Source organism: Desmodus rotundus, chromosome X (assembly GCF_022682495.2).
Source record: "Desmodus rotundus isolate HL8 chromosome X, HLdesRot8A.1, whole genome shotgun sequence".
NCBI lineage: Eukaryota > Metazoa > Chordata > Mammalia > Chiroptera > Phyllostomidae > Desmodus > Desmodus rotundus.
Window position 1 is genome coordinate 95,963,972 of NC_071400.1, and position 22,668 is coordinate 95,986,639.

The 22,668-nt window shown below is 43.9% G+C and overlaps 1 protein-coding gene across 4 annotated transcripts in view; it reads right to left on the reverse strand.

Moving 5' to 3' along the window:
* FRMPD4 (FERM and PDZ domain containing 4) overlaps window positions 1-22,668 on the reverse strand; it is a 332,589-nt gene that overhangs the window by 21,524 nt on the left and 288,397 nt on the right. For all 4 annotated transcript variants that reach the window (XM_045203303.2, XM_045203304.2, XM_024569939.3 and 1 more), the window contains 5 exons: window positions 17,871-17,916; window positions 10,086-10,190; window positions 7,405-7,512; window positions 2,771-2,902; window positions 802-921 (listed from right to left, as the gene is read on the reverse strand). In XM_045203303.2, the coding sequence (XP_045059238.2) occupies window positions 802-921; window positions 2,771-2,902; window positions 7,405-7,512; window positions 10,086-10,190; window positions 17,871-17,916 (511 nt within the window). The remainder of the gene's footprint in view (window positions 1-801; window positions 922-2,770; window positions 2,903-7,404; window positions 7,513-10,085; window positions 10,191-17,870; window positions 17,917-22,668) is intronic.

Below are 22,668 nucleotides of genomic sequence, written 5' to 3' on the forward strand. Positions count from 1 at the left end.
CTCCTGGTCTACTTAAGAGGTCTCCCCTCTCCAAGACAACCATTGAAGAGACAAACTGACCTTATGGGCCTCCTGATATGATGCACTAAGGAACGCACAAAGTCACTCATGTTGCTTGGCTCAGAAGGCAGAACCTCAATCTAATCATGAAGAAATATCCGAGAAACTCAAATCAAGAGATTTCCACAAAGTAACTGATCAGTACTCCTCATAACATGTCACTTTCAGGAGACTAAAGGGATGTGACAACTAAGTGCAAAATGGGATCCTGGAGTGGATCCTGTTCTAGAAAAAAAAATGGGCATAAAGGACGTTTCGGGAGACAACAGGCAACATGTCCATATGGACTACAGATGAGATCATGGACATGAACCGGTGTTGAATTTCCTGTTTGTTCATTGTACGATGATTATAAGAAAATGTCCTTGATACTCGAAGACACACGCTGAAGCACTTAGTTTGGTCACTGACACTCACATGGTTTAGCAACAGGGTGTGTGTTAGGGAGAGGGAGCACGCACAAACACTAAAGATAAAGTAAGTGTGGTCAAATGGGAACAATGGGTGAATCACGGTGCAGGATATCATAGGGCTCTTTTACCACGCTTGCAACTTTTTCGTAACTAAGAAATTATTTCAAAATCCAAAGTAAAACTAAAAAACACCATGGAATCATTTTAGAAAGCATTGACATTGAGGTGGGGGGGGGCAGAGATCCCAAAATTAAACAGTTCAGGGAAAGAACCCTGCAGTTAATTTATCCCAAACATTCTTATAAAATGTGGCCCAATTCTCACGTACCTGGACGTAGAGATACTCGAAAGCAACTGGATCTCTCCTTAACAAGTCGATTGGATCCTTGGGGACAAAGCTAATTCGGAAAAGACACCTCATCTTATGGGAGCTGGGCCGCTGTGTGACCTGGAAGAGCAGACCGATCATAAGAATCCTCCGTGGTGACAGGGAGATGGCTGAGGGACGCAGAAGCAAAGGCAACTTTCTTTGGGCATTGAGGAAAGAAGTGGTTGAAGTTCTTTTAATACTTGCCATACATACTCATTCCCTGAAAACTGCCCAGACCTGGTGACTTAGGCTGAGTTCCCCTGAAGCAGACCCTGGCTAAGGAACCACTCCCAGGAGAAGCCAGCAAAGAGGCGGGGCAGGTGGGGCGGGCAGGGGAGGATGGTACCCAGTGGGGCTTGGCCCACAGCCTGTCCCTCGGGGGACTCTGCAGGGTAACCTACACCGCAGAGCCGCGGCACCTGAGCGAAAGAAGCGCAGACAAGTCCTTGGCTTCAGGCTGTCCCAGGGGGACATGACTTTCCAGGATGGACAGAATACGCACTCAGGGTCTGAGAGCGCTTCTGAGGGTGCCGGGTGTTGTTCAGCACGCCAAAGCCAGGGTGGGGGTGGGAGCTACAAAAGGGGACCAAGTTTTGATACCGTGACACTGCTCAAATTGGACGAAGTTGTGTAGAATACAACACAGATTCCTCAGGTTAAATTAAGGGCCACGGTGTCAGCACAGCATGTACCAACGACTATGTGTTAGTTTCTTAACTCCTTTTGAAACAAAAGGGAATCAATCAATGAGTAGTAGGTGCTTAGTACACAGTTGAATGAATGAAAAGATTGGACTCTGAGAAAGAAGGTAAAAGCTCTCCAAAGTCTCTAAAGAGGCCAACACGATGCCAACACGCAGGCCATCGAAGAGCAAGCCAGCACGACTGCTTTGCTTGTAGTTTTTGCACTTGTTAATGCACATAGATGCAGTTTCATGGATTTGTAGCTACTTTTATGCAGGGGAAAAATCTCGAAAAACAAAAATGTTCGTGAATTCCAATTGAGAAATTCAAGATAATTAGAGCAATAGCTTTACTGAGCTCCATGGCGTGCGTGTGTGTGCGTGTGTCTACATGCTTGTAGTTTACATGGCTAACTTCATTGAGTAGAAGAATTTCAATGGGAAAACACACCCTGCTTTGAAAGGTACACCGGGCAGGATTGCAAAGCAGCGTGGACCCATGAGACTGAGGGCTGTGGGCTGCTCAGCCCCAGCTGATGGTGAAGGAAAGCAGGAAGGAGGAAATAGGAACCCAACACCCTAAAGTCCTCTGGTCACTGACCTCTCCTACATGAGAGGAACTGGTTGAGATCCCGTAGACAGCCAACAACGACTCTGCTGTGTGGAATTACAAGAAAAGTCAGGGCGCAGTGCTGAATTCAACAGCCAAGCAGCCTGCTTGTCTCCCCAGAGAACAGATGGGGGTGGCATCTTGACAATCAGGAGCCGGGACACATTGGTGTATCCCATATTTACAGTGGGCAGGACTGGGCCAGGGATTTCAGGCTTCTGAAAATAGTCCGAAGTATACACCCAGAACTTCCCACAACTAATGTGATTTTGCCTTAATTTAAATAATCTTGGAAACCATTTCCTTTTAATGGTTTCAAGAGATCAATTATGAAAACAGGTGAACAAGTCATTATAATGACATAAAATATCACTCTACAGAGCCACATTCTCGAAGAGTGGCTGCCGAGCCTTTGAATGATAAATCTGTTTCTGAGACCAACTGACAGTCTGTGAAAAATTGACAAAAAGGGAAACATCACCTTGGGGTGTAAAATCCATTATGAATGCCAGCGCTCCCTTTAGCAGGGCTACCCAGCGAGGCGGCGAACACATTTAAAGGGTTTCAGGCCGGGGGCATTCTGGGCAGCCTGTGCTGGCGGCAGCAGCACGAGCGATCGGGGTCATGTCACTCACCTGAGTCAGGGTCTCCTGTTCGTGCAGCAACAGCAGCTTGGTTCCGGCCCCTTCTGTCCTCTGCTCCAGCATGAGGGAGAAGTGTTCGATGCCTTTGATGGAGAGCTTCTCTTGAAGAGTTAAGATGACATCCTTAGAGAGGAAACATTGTCAAGGTGTAGTCAAAACCGAAGTAGTTCTCCTGGGGCATCTACCATGACTGAGAAGTGTTACCCAAATAGACTTCAGATCTGTAGGTATTATACTTTGATCGGTTCTGAAGCTTGATGCTCCAAAGATCCAAAAAGATACAGAAACGAGACCTTCTCTTTTACCCTTTTCCTGGCCTCCCCCACCCCCAAATCTCTTTGGGGTTCTGAAAGAGGCAGCAAGGTGAATAATGGGGGAGGTGCTTACCTATCACCTAAGGTTTTAATGAAGAAAGGTTACTAACAGATTGTGCCATGTGGTCCATTCAGCTCTGCTATTTTCTAAATAGGATGGTAATTAAACCACCTCTGAAAGTGGTCTACCCCAGGGGTCGGCAAAATAATGCCTGTGTGCCAAATCCGGCCCCCCATCTGCTTGTGTGAATAAAGTTTTATTGGCACACAGTCACACCTATCTGTTTATGTATCGTCTCTGGCGGCTTCCCCACTCTGGATCAGTGGAGTTGAGTAATTACAATAGACAGAGTGGCCTTTGAAACCTACAATTCTTGCTATCTGCCCTTTACAGAAAAAGCCTGCCAACCCCTAGCCCACCGTTTTGTAAGGTGGTAAGGCGTGTGGGCTCTGAAAATAGTCTGGTTTCTAATCCCAGCTGCAGCATGTACTAGCTGCGCAGTGTAGGGCGAGTTGTTTAACCTCTAAGTATCTAAGTGGCCCTATCTGTAAACTGGGAATAGTAATACATACCAGAATACATATAAGGACTCAACAAGTTCAAACACAGAAAGTGTCTATTACAGCACAGTCTGGCACAGAGTTAGGGCACTCTAACAATATGCATATATTAGCTGTTCTTTTAAATCTCTGGGGAAGGTAGAATGAGCAAGCTTCATCAGCAATCCTTTAAAGGTCTAAACATCTGTGATCAGAAAGGCGTTCCATACACAAACACATGTTCCCCAGAATGCAAAACCGTACTGTCCTCCACCATTACTTTTCTCATGTGCTGGAAAAGCGTCAATGATCTCTCTTCAAGATAATTTATGCTCAAGCGCTAAGCATCCCATAGAGCGCTGAGTGATATTCAATTGGGGCAATTTTCCCCCACAGCAACACTTGGCAACCTCTGGAGATATTTTTGGTTGTCACAACGGGATTGGGGATGCTAGGCACGGAGGGATGCTACTCAGTATCTTCCAATGTACAAGACAGCCCCAGCAACACAGAATTATCTGGTCCAAAGTATCAACAATGCCAAGGTAGACAAACCCTGCCATACATCGAGTTGTTTGTTTGTTTGTTTTTTGATCTTGCCAAGGTTTTGATTCTTCACTGTGGACTTTTTTCCAATGTCTTCATGCCCCTTTAAAACAAAGATCCCCACACCTATCCACCCCCCAAATAATCATTCAACAGAAATGCCTTGACTGTATTAAATTTCATTAGAGGACTTTCTGCTGCATAATTTTTTGCTCAAGGCCCAGAAAAGAGGAAACGAGACTAGTCTTTGTGTAGGAACACATACTTTCTAAAACCTCCTGAGTCACCAGGCAGGACACTGGAAAATCAATAGCAATACTTTGTTCCTATTGCGACTCTGTAGCAAGATTTTTGGCTATTTTTATTAAACAGTGTCACATCCCTTTCAAAACTATACTATTTCCATTTGATGCCTACCAGCCCGTGTCTAATGTGATAATAAGGCTGTTAGGTACAAGATCACTCCAATTCCATGGGAACTTTTTGCATTGCTTCCTGTCTTGTCATTGTCATCTGTCATCTTCAGGGAAATGAAACTTAGTCTAGGGTGGGTTCCTGCCATAGAGGGCAGAGGGAATTATACAAGAGGAATCAGTCTCTGCTAAATTCAGATTTATTTCTGTTAAAAAAGACATTCAAGTCTTTATCAAGATCTTTGGGTGGCAGAGGGGTACAATGACAAGAAGCTTTTCTGGCCAGCTGATGTCATGGAATAAGGCCATTGCATCCGAGAGATCTGGAATAATGCAGCTCTAGGAGTTATGTCAGGGGTCTGCACACTACGGCTTGTGTGTCAAATCTGGCCACGCCCATTCATTTGTATAGTGTCTGTGTAGTAAACAAATTCATTCACCTAAAGAAAGGTTTGTTTCTTTACTCCTGGCTCTTGGGAGGTAACTCCTATAACCACGGTATGTTTTGCCTGATAGGAGCAGCTTGGTTTACCTGGGGACCTGGGGCCATGCCAGAGTCCATGCTAACAATGTGACTTATGCTGGGGATCTTGGGCCATGTGGTATCAGCTTAAGCTCCAGAGGGGCTGGATACTGAGGTCAGCCACACAGGTGGCCAGCTGTGTCTATGGAGCCAACCAGCAATGGAAACTGCACGCCAAGGCTCGGGTGAGCTTCCCTCGTTGGGGGGACCCCGTGCCTGTTGTCACACATCAGAGCCAGGAGAAAACCCCGCACAACTCCACCGGGAGAGGGCGAGTGCGAGGTCTACGCCCGATCTCTGTTGCCCTATACACGTTTTCCCGTTGTTGATTTTAATTTGTATCCTTTTGCTGTAACCAACTGTAACTGTGAGCATAACAATTTGCTGAGTTCTGTGAGGCCTTTGAGTTAATTATTGAACCTGAGAGTGGTGTTAAGGAGCCTCTGAACCCACCTTTCTATGGCTGCTGTCCTGATACAATAGGGGAGGTGGGTCGTGGCAACAGAGATCAAATGTCCCACAAAGGCCTAAAGTATTTACTCTCGAGCCCTCTCCAGAGAAGGGTTGCCATCCCCTAGGTTAGTGGAGCAATAATTAGAGTAACATCTCATTATCCATTGATATTGAGTAGGAATAAAGGAAAAGGAGTTTTTAAGTCATCACCATTTAAACTTAGCAGTCTTGTATGAAGGAAGTTCATATTTCATCTGGAATGATTTAAGGATGAGTTAAATGCTCTATCATCAATTTACTCTTATTGTCTGCTCTATCACCTGCTAAATCACTACCTATTTAAAGCAATGCAAAACAAGCTGTTTGCTGGTATCAAGATAATAAGAACGCAGTGAGTGGGCCTTGCAGAAACACTTCCACTCATAAGATTTATGCTGATTAATTAAAAAAAACTGAGAATTAGGGTATGACTATTAATAGACATTTTAAACACACAGTTGATATTCTCCTGATACATTACTGTACAGAATGTCACTGGGTACTTTTTTATTTTACCTCAATAAAATCTTTTTTTTTTACTGTGCATTTGAAGAAAGTTTATTTTATGCTGATGGAGCAATAGGGAGCAATCAATTTCTGAACATGATTTTGTTCAATTAAAAAAAAAAAGAGTACGTAGTTTTTTTCCCCCACAGGAAGGAAGCATGGGAAGAAAAACCAACATGCTTTGTTTTAGTCCCCATTATGCAAACTCACCTGTGACTCTGAAATACAGTAGTTCCCTCTTATCTGCACTTTTGCTTTCCATGGTTTCAATTACCCGTGGTCAAGTGTGGTCCAAAAGTATTGAATGGAAAATTGCACAAATAAGGAATTTATAAGTATTAAACTGCATGCTGTTCTGAGCAGGGTGATGAAATCTCACTCCATCCCACTCGGGATGTGACTCATCCCCTTGTCCAGGGTCTCCACGCCGCGCACACTCCACCTGTTAGCCACCTAGCAGCCGTCTCAGTTATCACACTGACTGGGGGGGTATCGCAGTGCTTGTCCCAGCCACCCTTATTTTACTTCGTAATGGCCCCAAAGCACAAGAGTAGGGATCCTGGCAATTCAGAGAGGCCAAAGGGAAGTCACGAAGAGCTTCTTTTCAGTGAAAAGGTGTGCAAGTATAGGAAAAGACATAGTACATATAGGGCTCGTTACCATCCGCAGTTTTGGCACCCACTGGGGAGTCTTTGAAGGTATTCCCTGTGGATAAGGGGGGGGGACTACTGTAATTGAATTGCGTGGTGACTGTTTTCACCTCTTCTCCTAAGATGCATGCCTCATTTCTGCCTTTCAGGCATCACATCGTTTCCATGAAAGTGGTTACAGGAATTGAAAGTAAATGTTAATTTTACATTATCCTACCCCTTGTTTTTGCTGGACACCAAAGTAGCAGATATTCAATTAACAGCTAACATATTAATCTTCTTGGTGGCTAACATTGCTGAGAAATCACACTGGCTTTGGGCAGGGTGCCAAGCCTTGGTGACAGGCTGTTTCAATTCATCTGAAGTCGCATTAAAATGACACAATGGAGTGCTTCTTCACTGACAGCATATTATACAGTTTTGTCTCACACACACACACACACACACAGCACAACCTTCTTAGTTTACGCATTTTGTTTGGGTTTGCTTTTAAGTTCTCAAACACTACCTTATTTGGAAGCAACCGAAAACAATCTCAGAAATAAAGTTCTGCAAGTAGGTACTGTCACATGTGACTCAGACTGCAGCGTTCCCTTCCGCTCTGACGGTGTCAGGGACAGGGTTCAGTGAGCCCTCTTACCTTTATGGAGGTGCTGGAGTCAAAGCGAAATGACTTGGTCTGTCCATTTTCCAGATAGACTTTCAAAACATTTGGCATAAAAAGAAGTGAATTATCCTTAACAGTTTCCTGTTTCACAACAACGACAACAAAAAGAGACAGGGGTTTTATGTCAGTAGGACTAGGACTCTGCTCTTTGCAGTCGCCACACGTATCTACAAGGTATTCTAACCCAACATCAAAGCGCAACTGAACTCTCTGAGGCCGACCAAGCTGGCCCTTTGGTGAGATCCAAGTTCAGTTATTCACAGAGAAATTCTTCTTTTCCAGCTACCAATAAATCAGTTGATTCATATAAAAGACCAACCTTTTCCCATCAGAAAATCAATCAGATGAGTTTGCTTGTTTTTTTAAATCGAGGTTTCCCATTGGACAATACAATTACAGAAGCGACCCCTTGTGAGTAAGCCGCAGTGTCTGGGCCCACGCGCCCGGAGCGCAGCAGAGCAGTATGTGTGCAGTGGAATGAGCGCCGGCCACGGGGATGGCTGATGTGATGCCAGAGGCCACGGCAGGGAATCACAAGTGTTACTCACCTTCAAGAGTAAAGTTATTTTGTGACAAGTTTTTAGCTCATTAAGGAACATTCCCCAAACTCAAAGGGGATGACATATAAGGGATGGGTTAATGTATGGATGGACTGAATACTAAGTCCCTAACACACAGATCATAATTTAAAAATAACTCAGGTGTCTGAAACACAACCCAAAGTAAACAATAGAAACATATTCCTTGGAATTTTTTCTCTAACTGGAAGTAGAGAGAGACAAAGAGGGGAGAAAAAAAGGGCACGTGGGCTGAGTTCCACAACCCTTGCAGTGAACTGTGTTGCTCACATGTGCTTGGCCGTGAAGTCACAGGCGTCCAGGAAAACTCGGCCATCGTGCGACCATATTGCCTTGTCTCACAGATGAGGACACTGAAGACGAGGTGTTCAGAGACTTGCTAATGTCCTACAGGTAGTCCCTGAGGATTCAGCCCCTAAGTATTTCTGGGATAGGTTCTGTTCTGTGCCTTTCACTTCCTATTTCTTTCTCTGAAATTCCTTCCTCTCCTTTCTATACTTCACACCTGACTTCTCAGCTACCCAATCCTGTGAGTTCGCTTGACTTCAAGTCCAGAAGGCATGAGACACAATGACTTGGAAGAGGAGACCGGAAGTGAAGAGGGTCACAAAGCCTGAGGAACAGACAAGTAACTGAATGTCCCTGCCACATACGGGGCTGTGGTGAGACAGCAGAGGCTGCATGAGACGATCTACTCCCCAGACCACACCAGCTCCCTCACACACCAGCTGCCTGGAACAAGCCCTGTTTTATTCAGGAACACGGTTGAAACTGCCACAGCAGTTCTAGTGCCATAGTCTCTCCAGAGATGCATAGACTGATTGCCCAGTCTCATGCCCGGAAGCTTGACCAAAGATGAGGGAAGTTTCACACGGCATTCTGGGATACATGGCTGGAACCTTCCAGCCTTAAGCTGAATGGCCTTGTTCTGAAATGATCGTGCAACTCTGCATGACTCAGAGTGATGGGAACCCACGGACTGAGCAGAACGCACCATGCTGTAAAGCAGGGCAGAGGAGATGGGGTGATAGATGGGTGATTGGTAGGACAAGGCCACAGCTAAATGCTCACAGGGCAGCACAGTGACAGCCTTATGCCTCCTCCCCCAGAATCCCAGTAGTATGAGAGATTGGTCAGCCAAGCCCCTGGACTCCAAGCGGGGCAGACTGAGGTCAGCAAGCTCAGGCCAGAAGATACTTGGATCATGAGTGCCTTACCAAACATGTACGGGCTTACATCTTCAAACTCAGATCCAGGACCGTGCTCAGGAGAGAGTGTGCAAGCCATACCAAGCATGACGCAATCAGATTTCGCCCTTGTGAGCTTATTCAAACAGTACTAACAGCGACCATAAAACCTCAACCAAAAGAAGCTGGCACTTCAAAGGTTCAAAAAGTAGTCGTGCCCTAGATGCCAGCTTTCTAAAAACTAAAAGCATTATGCTATACTTTTTGTAGAAAATTGAAAATAAAGTATCATATTAGTGCTTGCACTATCCATTTTGAAGATCGGTTATGTGCCTGAGCAATCATGATTTCCATTAAGACCTATCGGTGAAAACCCTGGCAGTAGTTTTTCACTTCTGGTTGCATATATGAAGGTTTTCCATCATTTTAACTTCTTCCCATTTTGATTAGTTGAAAGAATGAAGACATTTTATTTTGGATAAGGAAAGACATTAGTGAAAATACAATCCCTTTTTCAAAATACACAAGGGGCTGTCACGGAAGGATGCTTAGTTGGCAGAATGTCCAGGTGGGAGTTTCAAAGAGGCATATTTTACTCAAAATGAGGCAAAGATAGTGACCTCAAATCAAATGAACCCCTTTGCATAATAGTGAGGTCTCTAACAGTGGAAGCGTTCAGGGAAAAACTGGACTATTCCGGATTCTGCAAACATTAGAGAGAACACATCAGGCACGACCTGGCGACCACTGAAGCCCTTTACAATCCTGAGGTCTGACACCCCTCTGAAATCCACCACCGATTTCAGATTGATCGTTCCAGTGGAGCTACTGGCTTTGCTTAGTGCCTCAGTGACTCGCTCTGAGTCACAAGCAGACGACTGTCACTCACCGACACCTGGCCGTTGATGATGACCTCCTCGGAGAAGCGCACTTTGACGGGATTGGACTTTAATCTGGCCTTTTTTGCAGCACTAATAAATGCTGATTTGGGCGACTAAAAAAAAGAAAGAAAACATTTTATCTGATTACGGGTAGCAACGCAAACCTTGTAACAGCTGTTTTCTGTCTTGCCCCTTGCAGCTGTACGATATTTTTGAGCGTTCGGTACATGGCCAAATCAAGCAGGTAATGCAAACTATAGATGCAGTCAAAACCCTGCCACGCACATACAGCGATAAGTTTGATTCAGTCGCCAGGGAACCACAAACAGAGTGTTCCACGTTCTTACTGAGCACATCTCCAAGGACCTTTCTGCACGATGGCTGTCAAAGTACTTAAATCCTGATTTTAATAGAGACTTGATTAGTATGTGGAAGGCAAGGTGGTGGCCAAATCTAACGCTGGGTTTATGATGAGTGGGTCACCAATTACCTGTTTTAATAAGGTGGAAAAGAGCCATCGATAGTTCTAAAATGATTGATAATCTCATCGTTATTCACATTAAGGGCACATGGCTATGCGAGCAGGCAAGGACACACACACATCCACCTGCCTGTGCTTCATGTGCCCCAAACTTGAATTTCAGCCTCTTGTTGGTAACCTGTGCTCCCGTGGTCGTACTGGGCAGGGTAGAGAGAAACCCTTGACTTAGAATTGCAAGCTGATCTCATATTCTGCCCTTCCTTACAGGTTTTTGTACTGTACTATCTTTTATTGGGAAGAGGGCTGAGAGGCTCGGTTCTCCTTCCTCAGAGACTGAAAAGGGAACTGCAGTGGGCAATCCTGCTCAGAAGGGTGTTGTGATTCAGGGGGACCCCTCGCTGCGTGATCCTGGTACGTTTACTTCATCTGAGAATCGTCCTTGTAAAATTTTAATGAAGCCTGAGGGTAAGCAAATTCGCATCGAGTAGGTGTAGGTACCACTTGTTTATTTTTGAAAAGAGCTCTGCAATCTCTATTGAACCTAATAAGTAAAATTTAGTTTGAATCATGCGATTGCTATCTTACAGATTAAAATGGTCAAGTATTGGAAACTAAATATGGTTCAACGTAATGTTTTCCATACTATGTAGTCATAAAACATTGAGGATGTCGTGTGAAGAATTCTAGTGATTGACTCTAGAATCAACATAGAGGCTCGACCTTCTGTGTATTGCATTCATCTCAAGGTGTAAATGCCAATTAGGGTGTCCCATACTTGGAATTTCAAGTAAAGTGGGGAAAAAGGATTCCCGTCTTTGTCAATATTATATGATTTCATTCCATTTATATGACATATACAGAATAGGCAAATCCATAGAGGAAGAAGTAGATCAGTGGTTGCCAGAGGCTAGGGGAGGGGAGAATGGGGAGTGAATATTCAGTGGGTGCGGGTTTTCCTTTTGGGGTGATGAAAATGCCTGCAGCTAGATAGTGGCAACGGTTACACAGGATTTTGCATTTACTTAATGCCACAGTTGTACACTTTAAAATGCTTACAATGGTATATTTATGTTATGTGTATATAATACATAAAATATTTTTACTATAATATAAAACACTATAATGAAATAAAGTCACTGTTAAAAAACACAATAAGATATGTGTGGGTAGATTCCTGGGGGGAGTTTTGCTTTAACACTGGGGGAATCTTATTATTTTTTCCAAAGTTCTCCTCCACACCCATCTACCCTTCACTCCGAGCAGTGTCAGAGAACTGGATGGATGGATGGTTTGACCTCCACAGCTTTAATTTCTCCACCTATGCCAGATGTTTTAAGAGAATGACTTCCCTTTAAAAAAACACAAACACTCTGAATGGCTGTCCCTCAAAAAGAACAGCTTTGAACAAGCTCAACATGACTTTCAAAGTCCTACTTGCGGAGCTGAAGTGATGACATTGGTGTTCTCATCGGCATCTTGGTAATTATAGGCCAAGTTTAGGAAGAGTTAACAAACAAATCATACAGTAGTGAGTTCACTTGCTTTCGATGGACAACTTTTTAGCCGAAGGGAAAACATTATTCTCCCTCAATGCTTCCGAGCAGGCGATATTTACACCGGCACGATGAGTGTAGCACAAGTGAAGCGGCTGTGATAAAGCTACCCCGAACGGACAGTGCTAATTAGTTGAGACGTCAGGATGCACCAACACTTCTCCGGCATCGTTAGGGAACGAAGGGTGTCATATGTGCTCAATGTGCCAGAGACTGGGGCTTATTACTCTATGCATCTGAATTTTGTCATGTAATGTCTTACCATACTTTTCTAAAATGTGCTACAAAATTCCTTGCCTCCATAAAAATGTATATTTAAGAGAAGTTAAATTTTTAGGCATATCATTTGATATGTAATCTTAGAATGCAGTGATATTCCCGTGGGAGTATATAGGGTTATTTGCCTCTAGATAAGTGGCCCCATATAGCAGAACTTGTCAAGATGGGATGCTGCTCTCTTCTCTGTGTAGCCAGAGCATGCCCACCCCTTGGAGCCTCCTCCTCACATTTATTTGCCATGCCCTAACCGAAACCTGGTAAGGTAGGAACACCAGAAGGCCAACTACATAGCTCAGGTAGTGAAGCAAATAGTATTATGTACGAATTTCGAAGTCTAACTAAGAACCCGTACTAGTGCGTGTTTCTTGTTCTGGCTTTGTGACTATTTCATATAATCAATGTACATTTTAAAAATTACTTTCTGATAATAAAAACATAAGCTCTTCAATCTGAAGGTTACTGAATTAGAAGCAACAAAGTCACAGCTTATTCTAGTGGCCGGAATTACATACGGTCCATGGGAGATGTAAACCAGTCAAGCCTGCAGTTTTTACTCAATCTCTCTTTGCAGCTCAAAAAATACACAACGTGACCACCACCCAAAAACCTGATGATGTCATTCTTAGCAACCTGCAGACCTGATCATAAGCACTTCATATCCTGTGGTACAAATGACAAGTAATTACCATGTAGAATAATCAGATTCTCCTGCTGTTAATTAATTTTAAAATAAGGCCTCTAATCAACCCCTGAACCCCTTTCCAAATTTGCTATTGCTAAGGTGGCCATGTTAAATGTGTGGCAAGCTCCTGATGATTTTAGATGCTCTCAGAAGTCCCTAGAACATAGCTTGAAAAAATTACATTAATCAGATCAATTTCTGAAACTGAAGTGTAAGATCTTGAACTTGCAATCCCTTAGCTTTACCATGCTACTTATATAGTAGGCATTGAAAAAATGCTTGTTGATGCGTTAACTAGCCCATAGTTACCCCTGGATAACTTAGTTTGGAGTACCCCCCAAAACAGCCCCTAAGACAAGGATTCACAGGCAGGTAGCTGATTTGGGAGGTACTCCTAGGAAGCACAGGTAGGTAAGTGGGGGAAAGAAGAGAGGTAACTGGGGTAAGCCAATACAGCATTCATTGTTAAGTCAGGCACCACTGTAATTAACGGAAACTTAACCCTCCCGGGAACCTTGGGAAACAAGGCAGACCACAGGCCCCAGAGTTATATTGACTGAGAAGAGGGGAAGCTGGGGCATTTATGCACCAGACCCTGGCAAGCAGTGATGGATGGCTGCTCTTCTGGGAGGGGTCATTCTTCAGCACTTCCGGTCTTCTCCATGAGCAAGCTCCTGTGGCCAGGAAAAGCCCACAGGCAACATATCACTGGTGCTCTCAGTTGGAAATCGGGCTGTCATGCTTGACATGACACATGTGAATGGGATACGGTCCCAGTTCTAATAGCATCTGCTACACTGGAGCTTCCACGAGGAAGTCTGTAGCATCCTTCAGGTGTGTGGAACACCCTGGAAGGTAGGCAGGAAGTGAGAGGCAGGCAAACGGGTTCCTTGGCTCTCTGGCCTAGAAGAAAGCTGAAGGAATGTGAATCACGGTAGCTCAGGGACACCAGAACGGAAAATGACTTAGCCCAAGTCCCAGAGTTGGGGTTGTGTGAGGGCAGGTTATAGAGACTCTTTAAACACTCTCTGTCTCAGGTAGGGTTGAACTGGGAAGTTCCGGACTTGGGAACTGGGGAAAGGAAAGAAGAAAGAAACTGGACAAGAAAGATCTGTAATGCAAAATAGCAACAGTACAAAGGAAAAAAGAAATTACATCAGAACCGAAGAAATAAAATTCATGAGCAACTCAGAGATTCTCCTTCTAGAATTTCATCCTTAGGAACTACTACTAAATACGGATTAAGATGTATACACAAAGATGTTCTTTGCAGAATTATTTATGATAGCAAAACGTTAAAGACATTATGAAGGGCTCAGAGATAGGGAGTTGGTTAAGTGAATCTTGGTGCAATGTAATGTTTTACAGCCGTGTATATGATGCTTATAAACAGAATAAAATTGTACATATACTATGATCTCAGATGTTGACAAGGCCCAGAGCAAAAGACTAAAGGAAACAGGCCAAAGTGTCTACACTGGTGTCTCTGAGGAAAAGGTTTGCTGACACATATTTTCTGCTTCTGTATTTCCTTCTGGACTTACACAATTTTTTTTCCCTAAGAAATAAAGTAAACATGGTAGAGAGAGAGAGTGCGAGCCCTCCATATTACTGAAAATAGAAGGTAGCAACCTATTAAGAATTATTTCTTCTCGAAGAATTCCAGGGATCCTAAGATCTTCCAGGTCTCCTTGACCTGGGCCTCATTAGAGATGGATTTTTGGGACTGGGTCATGTTGGGGTGCCCTGAGCCCAGGTGGAATGTGGCAAGAGAGTGTAACTGTTGGCTCTCTGTCTTGACTGGACCTTATTATGCAGAGGGAATACAACATAAAAATGCTGTCCAGCAAATTACAAAGAAATTAAAATGCTAATTTTTATTACCCATAATAAAAATAAAATTTATGGACTTCCCTTTGGTCTGGTGGGTCCTTTCTTTCTGTATGTCAATCCTGATTGCCAACAGAATGTTTGGAAAATAAATAAAAACCAATTTAAAAAATTAGCCCTGGCTGTTGTGGCTCAGTGGATTGAGCGCCAGCCTGTGAACCAAAGGGTCACTGGTTCGATTCCCAGTCAGGACACGTGCCTGGGTTGTGGCCAGGTCCCCAGTTGGGGGCACATGAGAGGCAACCACACATGGATGTTTCCCTCCCTCTCTTTCTCCTTCCCTTATACTCTCTAAAAACAATAAATGCATAAATAAAATTTTAAAAAGAAACAATTTGCTTGTAGGAAAATCCAAACACAAAAATAGAAGTAAAAATTTGCAATTTGTTCTTCGCTCATCTGCTCTCCTCTCTACAAGTAATGTATTTTTTAAATAACTTTGGGATTTTTAACTCCTTTATTTCAACTCCTACAATTCAGAGGAGAAAAGAGCCACCTTGGGCTAGGTCAGTAAGGGAAAACTTTAGGCGGGACAGTGGTTCCCAAGTGAGGGAGATTTCGCTTCCCAGGGAACATCTGGCAATGTGTGGAGACCTTTTTGGTTGTCACAACTAGGGGAGAGTTACTACTGCCGTCTAGTCGGTGGAGGCCAGGGATGCTGCACAACATCTTACAGAGCACACGACAGCCCCCACCACAGGGAATTCTCCAGCCCAAATGGCAACAGTGCCAGCATCGAAAGACTCTAAGGTAGCATTCAGAATTTGTGCTGAGACTTGAAGGGTGAGAAGGATTCAACTAGGCCGAGGAGGTTGTGGGGTCGAATATGTCGTGGGCATTTCAGGAAGGAGGCCTGGTCAAAGGAAGTCAAAGACGAGAATACTTCTAAATAAGTGGGAGGGAGCGAGTGACTCTGAGGAGCAGAGGTACAGCTGTTGGCCGTAAGAACATGCGATACTTGCTCCTACATGTTGTGGCTAAATGTTGACTTTCAATATAGCACAATAGCAAGAGCTACCTGAACGCCTAGAAAATTCTGAATTACCTGTTAAAAGGAAGTTCCATGGCTCACCGAAGGTGATGGTGTTCATATGAATAACAAGTCAAGCAGACTCAAATTGCAAACAGCGAAAGCAAAGCAATAAGACACAACACTTTAACTTAAATGCAAACCTTGCCTCTCTTTCTCTAAGTTTACTGCATGGAGCAAAATGTTACCAAACACTGCAAAAGTAACCTGGTTTGCAGCCAAATGGTTCTGATCTTGCATTGCTAATAGGTTAAAGTGGGAAGAGAGAACTCAAGAAAGGTAATGTAAACCTGAAGTTCCCCCAGGAATTTATAATTGGTCAATCACTTGCTTATTATCACATTTCCATTGGTATAGCCAAAATGGATCTGTCCCCTGCAAAGAAAAGATGACCAGATAGATTTGCAGTAAGCGTGAGTGAGATTTTTGTTTAACTGAGACAATCTAAGAACAGACCACCTCTACTTTCCAGGGAAGGCATCGTGGAAACAGGACATGGTGGAGCAGGCAGAGAAGTCATCCATTATACTAGATCTCAAATCTTGGTTCTCATACCTCCTGTTGTCTCCTTAGTTTTCAGATCAAAAGGGGTGTGTATGTGCATGTGTGTAGTTTAACGAGAGAGATGGGACTAAAAGTAACAGTCAGTACTAAGCTGTTTTTCCTTCCTAAGCGCTATGGGCTAGAATTTCTTTTTCTCCTGCGCGGTGTAATTTGTTGTCTTGGTTAATTCTATCTGTGCTCTGATCAGAATGTTGAGTCCATGTTTCCTGCCCATAGTGCTTAGGAGGAAAAGTCTGAAGCGAGGAGATGAAGAGTTTGGTTCGAAGATGGAGACTGGCAGACACCAGAACATTTAACCGATGTGGCAACACTCCAATTCTATGCCAAAGACAACAGAGGCGTAACCAGGTAGGAAGCTCTGCCGCTGCATGCGGAGGCCACACCGGTACTGACAGACCATGTTTCAGGAAAAATCTAAAGGAATTTGCTTCGGCATTTTTTTCATTCAACTGACAAGGTATGAAATTCACAAGCGATGGCGAATCTGTAGAAATAGAAAGTAAATGAGCGCTGTCCTGGGTCTGAGGATGGGAAGGCTTTCATTGTAAATGGGAATGAGGGATCTTATTGGGGTGACTGATGTGTTTTCGAACTGGATTGGGATGAAGGTTGTGCACTTCAGTAAATTTTATAAAGATTATTGAATTGCACATTTTTTCTTTTTTATTGAATTTATTGGGGTGACATTGGTTAATGAAATTATATAGGTTTCAGGGGTACAGCTCTATAATACATCATCTGTATACTGTATTGTGTGTTCACCACCCCAAGTCAAGTCTCCTTAGTTTTTTTAAAAAGTCACAGGAACTGAAGGCAGTATGATTTTAATCATTCCGCACCCTCCTGACCAAGGCAGTTGCGTGAACTTTTCATACCACATTACCTCTAATACCCACCTTTTAAAGCAGGTCTCACTGAAATATCTAGTGCTCTACCAAATTACTTAGATAATTTGGTAAGTTAAGAAAAGGGAGTAGGAAAAACAATCACGCTTCAGCCTTCTATAATTACACATTCCCATTAGACTTACAATTCTTAACTCGGAAACTTCAAGAAAGTCTTGAGTTTTGTGTGATTTCCAGGTGGCGGAGTTGCCCAGGACTGAGCAGCTGATGTTTAGGGTATGTAGGGAACGCGCTACTTTGCTTTCTCTCCCATGACTGGGTGTGCTGTCATGGAGCACATACAAAATACAAGGAATCAGGCTTTTTCAAGTGGGACCGCATGCTACGTTTTCTCATCATGTCACTGGACCGGGAGGAGGGGACAGGAGCCTGAGATCATGTGACGGCGGTTCTCTCACAAGACACTTACAGGGTAAGGCTGAATGACAGTCAGGAGTATCGACTCTTTGCAGCTTCTGTAAAAGAGAGAAACACAAACATTTATAAAAGGCACAGGGCCTGAACTCCATCGGTGACAGTGTTCTTAGGAAATGAAATGTGTGAGTTGCTGAATGTCACTGGGGCTCAAAGGGCAAGGAATCAAGCAGCTCGGAAAAGGGGCTTTCAGGGAAAACCAAAGTCAAGGCTTCAGCCAGTGTAACGAACAGCCCAATGAAAGCTTCCCACGCGGTGTATGCTGGGCTATGCCATCTGCAATGCTGAACAGCAGGGCCCTAATGTAAAATTCGCTGAGGGGAGACGCGTTTCAGAAGCATCAGCTAGGTCTTTTCATACTTTTCACTGCTCTTACAATCGTCTCCTTCGGATTTTCCTTTAGGTGCTTAAACATTTCAGTGTAATTTTCTGGAAGGGGGATAGATTGTTGAAAATCAATTCATTGAACACCATGTTCTCGGGGTCAGCATCACGCAAGAAAATGTCACTGCAGGTTTTTATGTAAAAACAGCGCAGCAGGAAACATGACTTCCCACACTGTGCAGCTTACTGAGTGCGCCTAGAACCTTGGGCTGATAAATATTTCAGACAGGCACTCACTGGGAAATATTTTTCACAATAGGGAACACTTTGTCGCTAAAAGCAGAACAGTGTAATATAATGGTTTATTTAATTTCCTCCGAGTAACCCAAACCTTTCAAATAACTCAAACCCTAGGGGGAAAATAATATTATGGGTTATAATAGTTTTTCTTCCTTCCTTCCTTAGTTCCTTTTTTATCATCAGCAGGAGAAAGGTCAGTTGCCACTTTGTTGAGGAGGAGCTGACTTTTCCTACTTTAGGTTGTAATTAATTCCCTGCTTTGGGGATTTATTGCCCAAAGAAATAAAGTGAAGGGGATCTGCCACAGGGCTGTTCCCAGCAGAAGCCACTAGGAATCACACTTTCAGCAGCAGCTGCCCCCTGGTTTGGCCTGCTCCCTGCTGGCAGGATTGGATGGCGTCCCACTGTCTTCCGCAGCAACGGTGGGAGTGGCCCCGACGGTGGGAATGGGGAGCAGGAAGAGAGAAACCTGTGGACCAGGAACGGCAGGGCTATAACTCAAGGGACTTGAGAAACTCCCAGAACGCTCAGGATGACGGTGACGGTAGGGAGGGCAGTTCTCTCACTGGCGAGTGGCCCACCTGCTCCCATTGAGTTCCCAGTTGCCAAACATTGGCAGAGAACCGCAGCAAATGGGATAGACAGCCGGTGGTCCCATTCGATGGGGTCACAAAGGAGAAATCAGTGGGTAAGATGCATTATCACACATTGCCGGTGAGTGTGTCAACACGAGTGTAGCTATACACGCAGCGGTATGAAGTGTGTAACATAATACCATTTACATGGGCTTAAAATGTCTGCACAGAACAGCAACAATATATTTGGAATAATGCAATAAAACCGATAGGATACACACTATGCATGTTAGAATGGTTTCCTCTTGGGGCAGACGGCAGTGAGTGTGAGTATAAATAAATAAAACCAGAGAGGGGCCTTGCACAGGTCTACGATGATAATCATTTATACCATGAATTTATGAGTTTGATGAATTCAACTCTCTGTACCTGTGATTTAAAAAATATCATAACTTGAACAAAGATGCAATTGGGGGTAGTCACATGTCAGCAAACTTATAAGCTGTTTAAGGGGAGGTAACTCTTGGGAGATCTCTAAAGTAATTCCTAATTGTTCAGCAGGACAACAGGGAACTAGCCTCCCAACTCTTCGGGGGCGTCCCCTCACTGAATTACCTCTTTCTTGGTTGATTTAGGGTAGCCCCTGGGCTCCCACTGCTTCCCAGGCAATTGAGAGGAATGAATATGCAGAAAGCAACAGGAACAGAAGCAAAGTACTGCTTCGTAGCCTCACTCAAGTTTCCCATATTTGTAGGCAGCCAGAAACACCCAGCAGATAAGAAATGGGACGCAGCCCCACTGACTGAAGACTGTGGCAGGCATGGTGGCGAGCCTGTTTGTCCCGCCTGCCCTCCTCTGCCTAAGGCTGTTTCCACAGCCCTCAGCGGCAGGCTAAAATTAAGAAATACTCTATTTTTCCAAAAGCATGATGATTTATAAAGATTTCAGCTAATATTGTTTTAATATTCCCCCAAATGTATTCCCCTGTGCCCAAGTTCACATAAAACTGGAAAAAACTTTGAATAGCAACACCTGCAAAATAGGAAGTAGATGAGTAGCTATTATGTTGTCAATGATTACGAAGGGCCGAACATTGTACTGCATTTGTTACCAGAGCCGCACAATTCAAGCCTCTGATAACCCAGTACAGAAGGCACTGTCGTGGCCGCTTCGGAGATGAGGCAACTGAGGCTCAGAGAGATCAATTAAACGGTCCCAGTTCACATTCAGTAACTGGCAGAAGCAGAACACAGACCTGTGCTTTCTGACTTCAAAGCCTGTGTCTGTGTCCTTAAGTTGTCCTGTAGAAATTCAGTTACGGGTCTAAAAGCACCGAATTTGCAAGACACTAGAGTGGCATTGTGGCAGCCCCGGTAACGCTTCCAAGTGTGGTGAGCATTCTTAGTGCTTAAAAGGAGCTTCCGTTTCTCGTTCCCATTTGGGGCAAATCGCATCATCCCACTGGGGTTCACAGTTTTCATCTAGAAGAAGGGGCTTGGACTCAATTAGTGGCGTTGAAATTGTGCTCGTGCAACCCTCATCAACCCTTCCGAGAGGGTGACACGTGCCAGTGGGACAGCCTGTGTCTTCTCAACCAGAAACCCTCCACTGCTTTATGCACTGCGATTGTGGGTTAGGCTTCTGCTGAAGAAAGAGATCTGCTGCTAAAAGCAAATGGGAAAACCAACGGACAAAATCACTGCTGCTGGTTCATCAAATTCCAATAGGTCTCTGTCTGCAATTCTAAATCACGTTCTGAATTCCCACGGAGGTGTCCAGCAGTCTCTTCTAACTTAAACGTCTTCTCCTCAATAGAAAGCAAAGATAACAAAGTTTTATTGGATTTGGTTGTTTTTCATTGTTTATATTTTAAGAATGACAATAATATCACTTGCTATTTTATATGGCAAATGTAGAGCATTTCAGTAATAATCACAGCACTCTACACGTAGGTAATACGATTGTATTATCCCACTTTTACAGATAAAGAAATGAGGCTCGGAGAGGTTACAGCACTTTTAGTAAAGCTGCATGACTAGAAAGTGGCAGCCGTTACGTGCCTGACTGTAGACTTTGGGCTTGGCCAATGACTTGCTTTGGCCAATGGAGGAGGTAGAGATCAGAGCCTCCTCTTCAAGAGGCTTTGCATGTTCTTGCTTGCCCACTCCCGCTCTGTACCCCCATGTGCATATCACACCCTAGCTAGCACCCTCTTCCAAAGAGGATGAGAGACCTGCGCCGTAGACGTGACCCTAACCTGCAGCTTTCAGGCAAGCCCAGCCACGATTAGCCCAGCCGTCCCAACCAGTTTTCTGACGCATGAGGAAGAAATGCTTATTTCCACACAGAAAAGGACCAATATGATAGGATTCCACTTACATAAAATATCTGGAATAGGCAGACTCATAGACACAGAAAGTAGATTAGCGGTTACCAGAGACTGAGGGGAGGGTGAAACAGTTTTATCTCTCGGGGGGAGCTGGGTACAGAGTTGCTGTTTGGGATGATGAAAAAGTTTTGGAAACAGGTAGCGGTAATGGTAGCACAACACTGTGAGTGTAATTAATGCCTGTGAACCATACCCTTAAAAGTGGATAAAATGGCAAATTTTACATTGCATATATTTTACCACCATAATGAAAAAAGAAATGTTTGTTGTTATAAGCCACTGACGCTTTATGGTTATTTGTTCTGAAGCAACAGCTAACAGATCCAGCCTCTGTCTAATCCAGGGCAGGCATTATACAGAGAGAAGAATGGGAATTGGATGTAACACTGAATGTGAGTGAGAGAAGACGAAAGAGGGAACAACGTCAGATTCGACATCTGGTCCGCTGAATGAAATCTTTCCAGGTTAAAAATAAATGAGGTAGTGGGCCAAGGAAGCAATTGTTGCAGCAATTAAAAGAGACCGTTTGCAAGTGGCTTATGCCATTTCAGGGTCATTGCCACCAAGGCACTGCTGTCAGGGGGCATGTGAGATGACTAGAGGAATTCAGTGAGCTGGAACCATCTTTCAAACATTAAAAAATCTGAAGCCAACACAAATATGGAGCCTGAAATACTGGAAGAGATTAGAAAGAGACAGGTAGTGTCATCTGCCAACTTGAAGCTTTTAGAAAGAATAGTTCATATCCCGAGTCAATCCTTTAAAAAAAAATCATTCTTATGCAATTCAAATCAATTTGCCTTGACAGTTGCTTCCATCGCTTCCTTAGTTCAGAAGATATTTATGTTGGATTCTGCTGTCTTTCAGCTCTTTCCTCAGCCCCGTTCATCAGTCCTGCAGTGCTCACAGTATATATTGAATGTATTTTTAAACGACAATATGAAACAGAGGGCCAGAGACTGCAGTGGGTCATGTGGCACAGTCACAAATGAGAGGTGATAGTTGAAGCCCTTTGAAATGTATGCTTAGGGGCTAAAATTCTGTGAGAAACAAGATGCTACAAAATCAGTTGCCAGACAAAAATCAACTTGGTGTCTTCATATTCAGCATATTTTTCTAGGCCTGACGAACCTTTAAACAAGGACTTGCCTACGTTCTGCTGACACCTGGGGAGGTACCTTAATTTTAGTTAGTTACAAATCCCT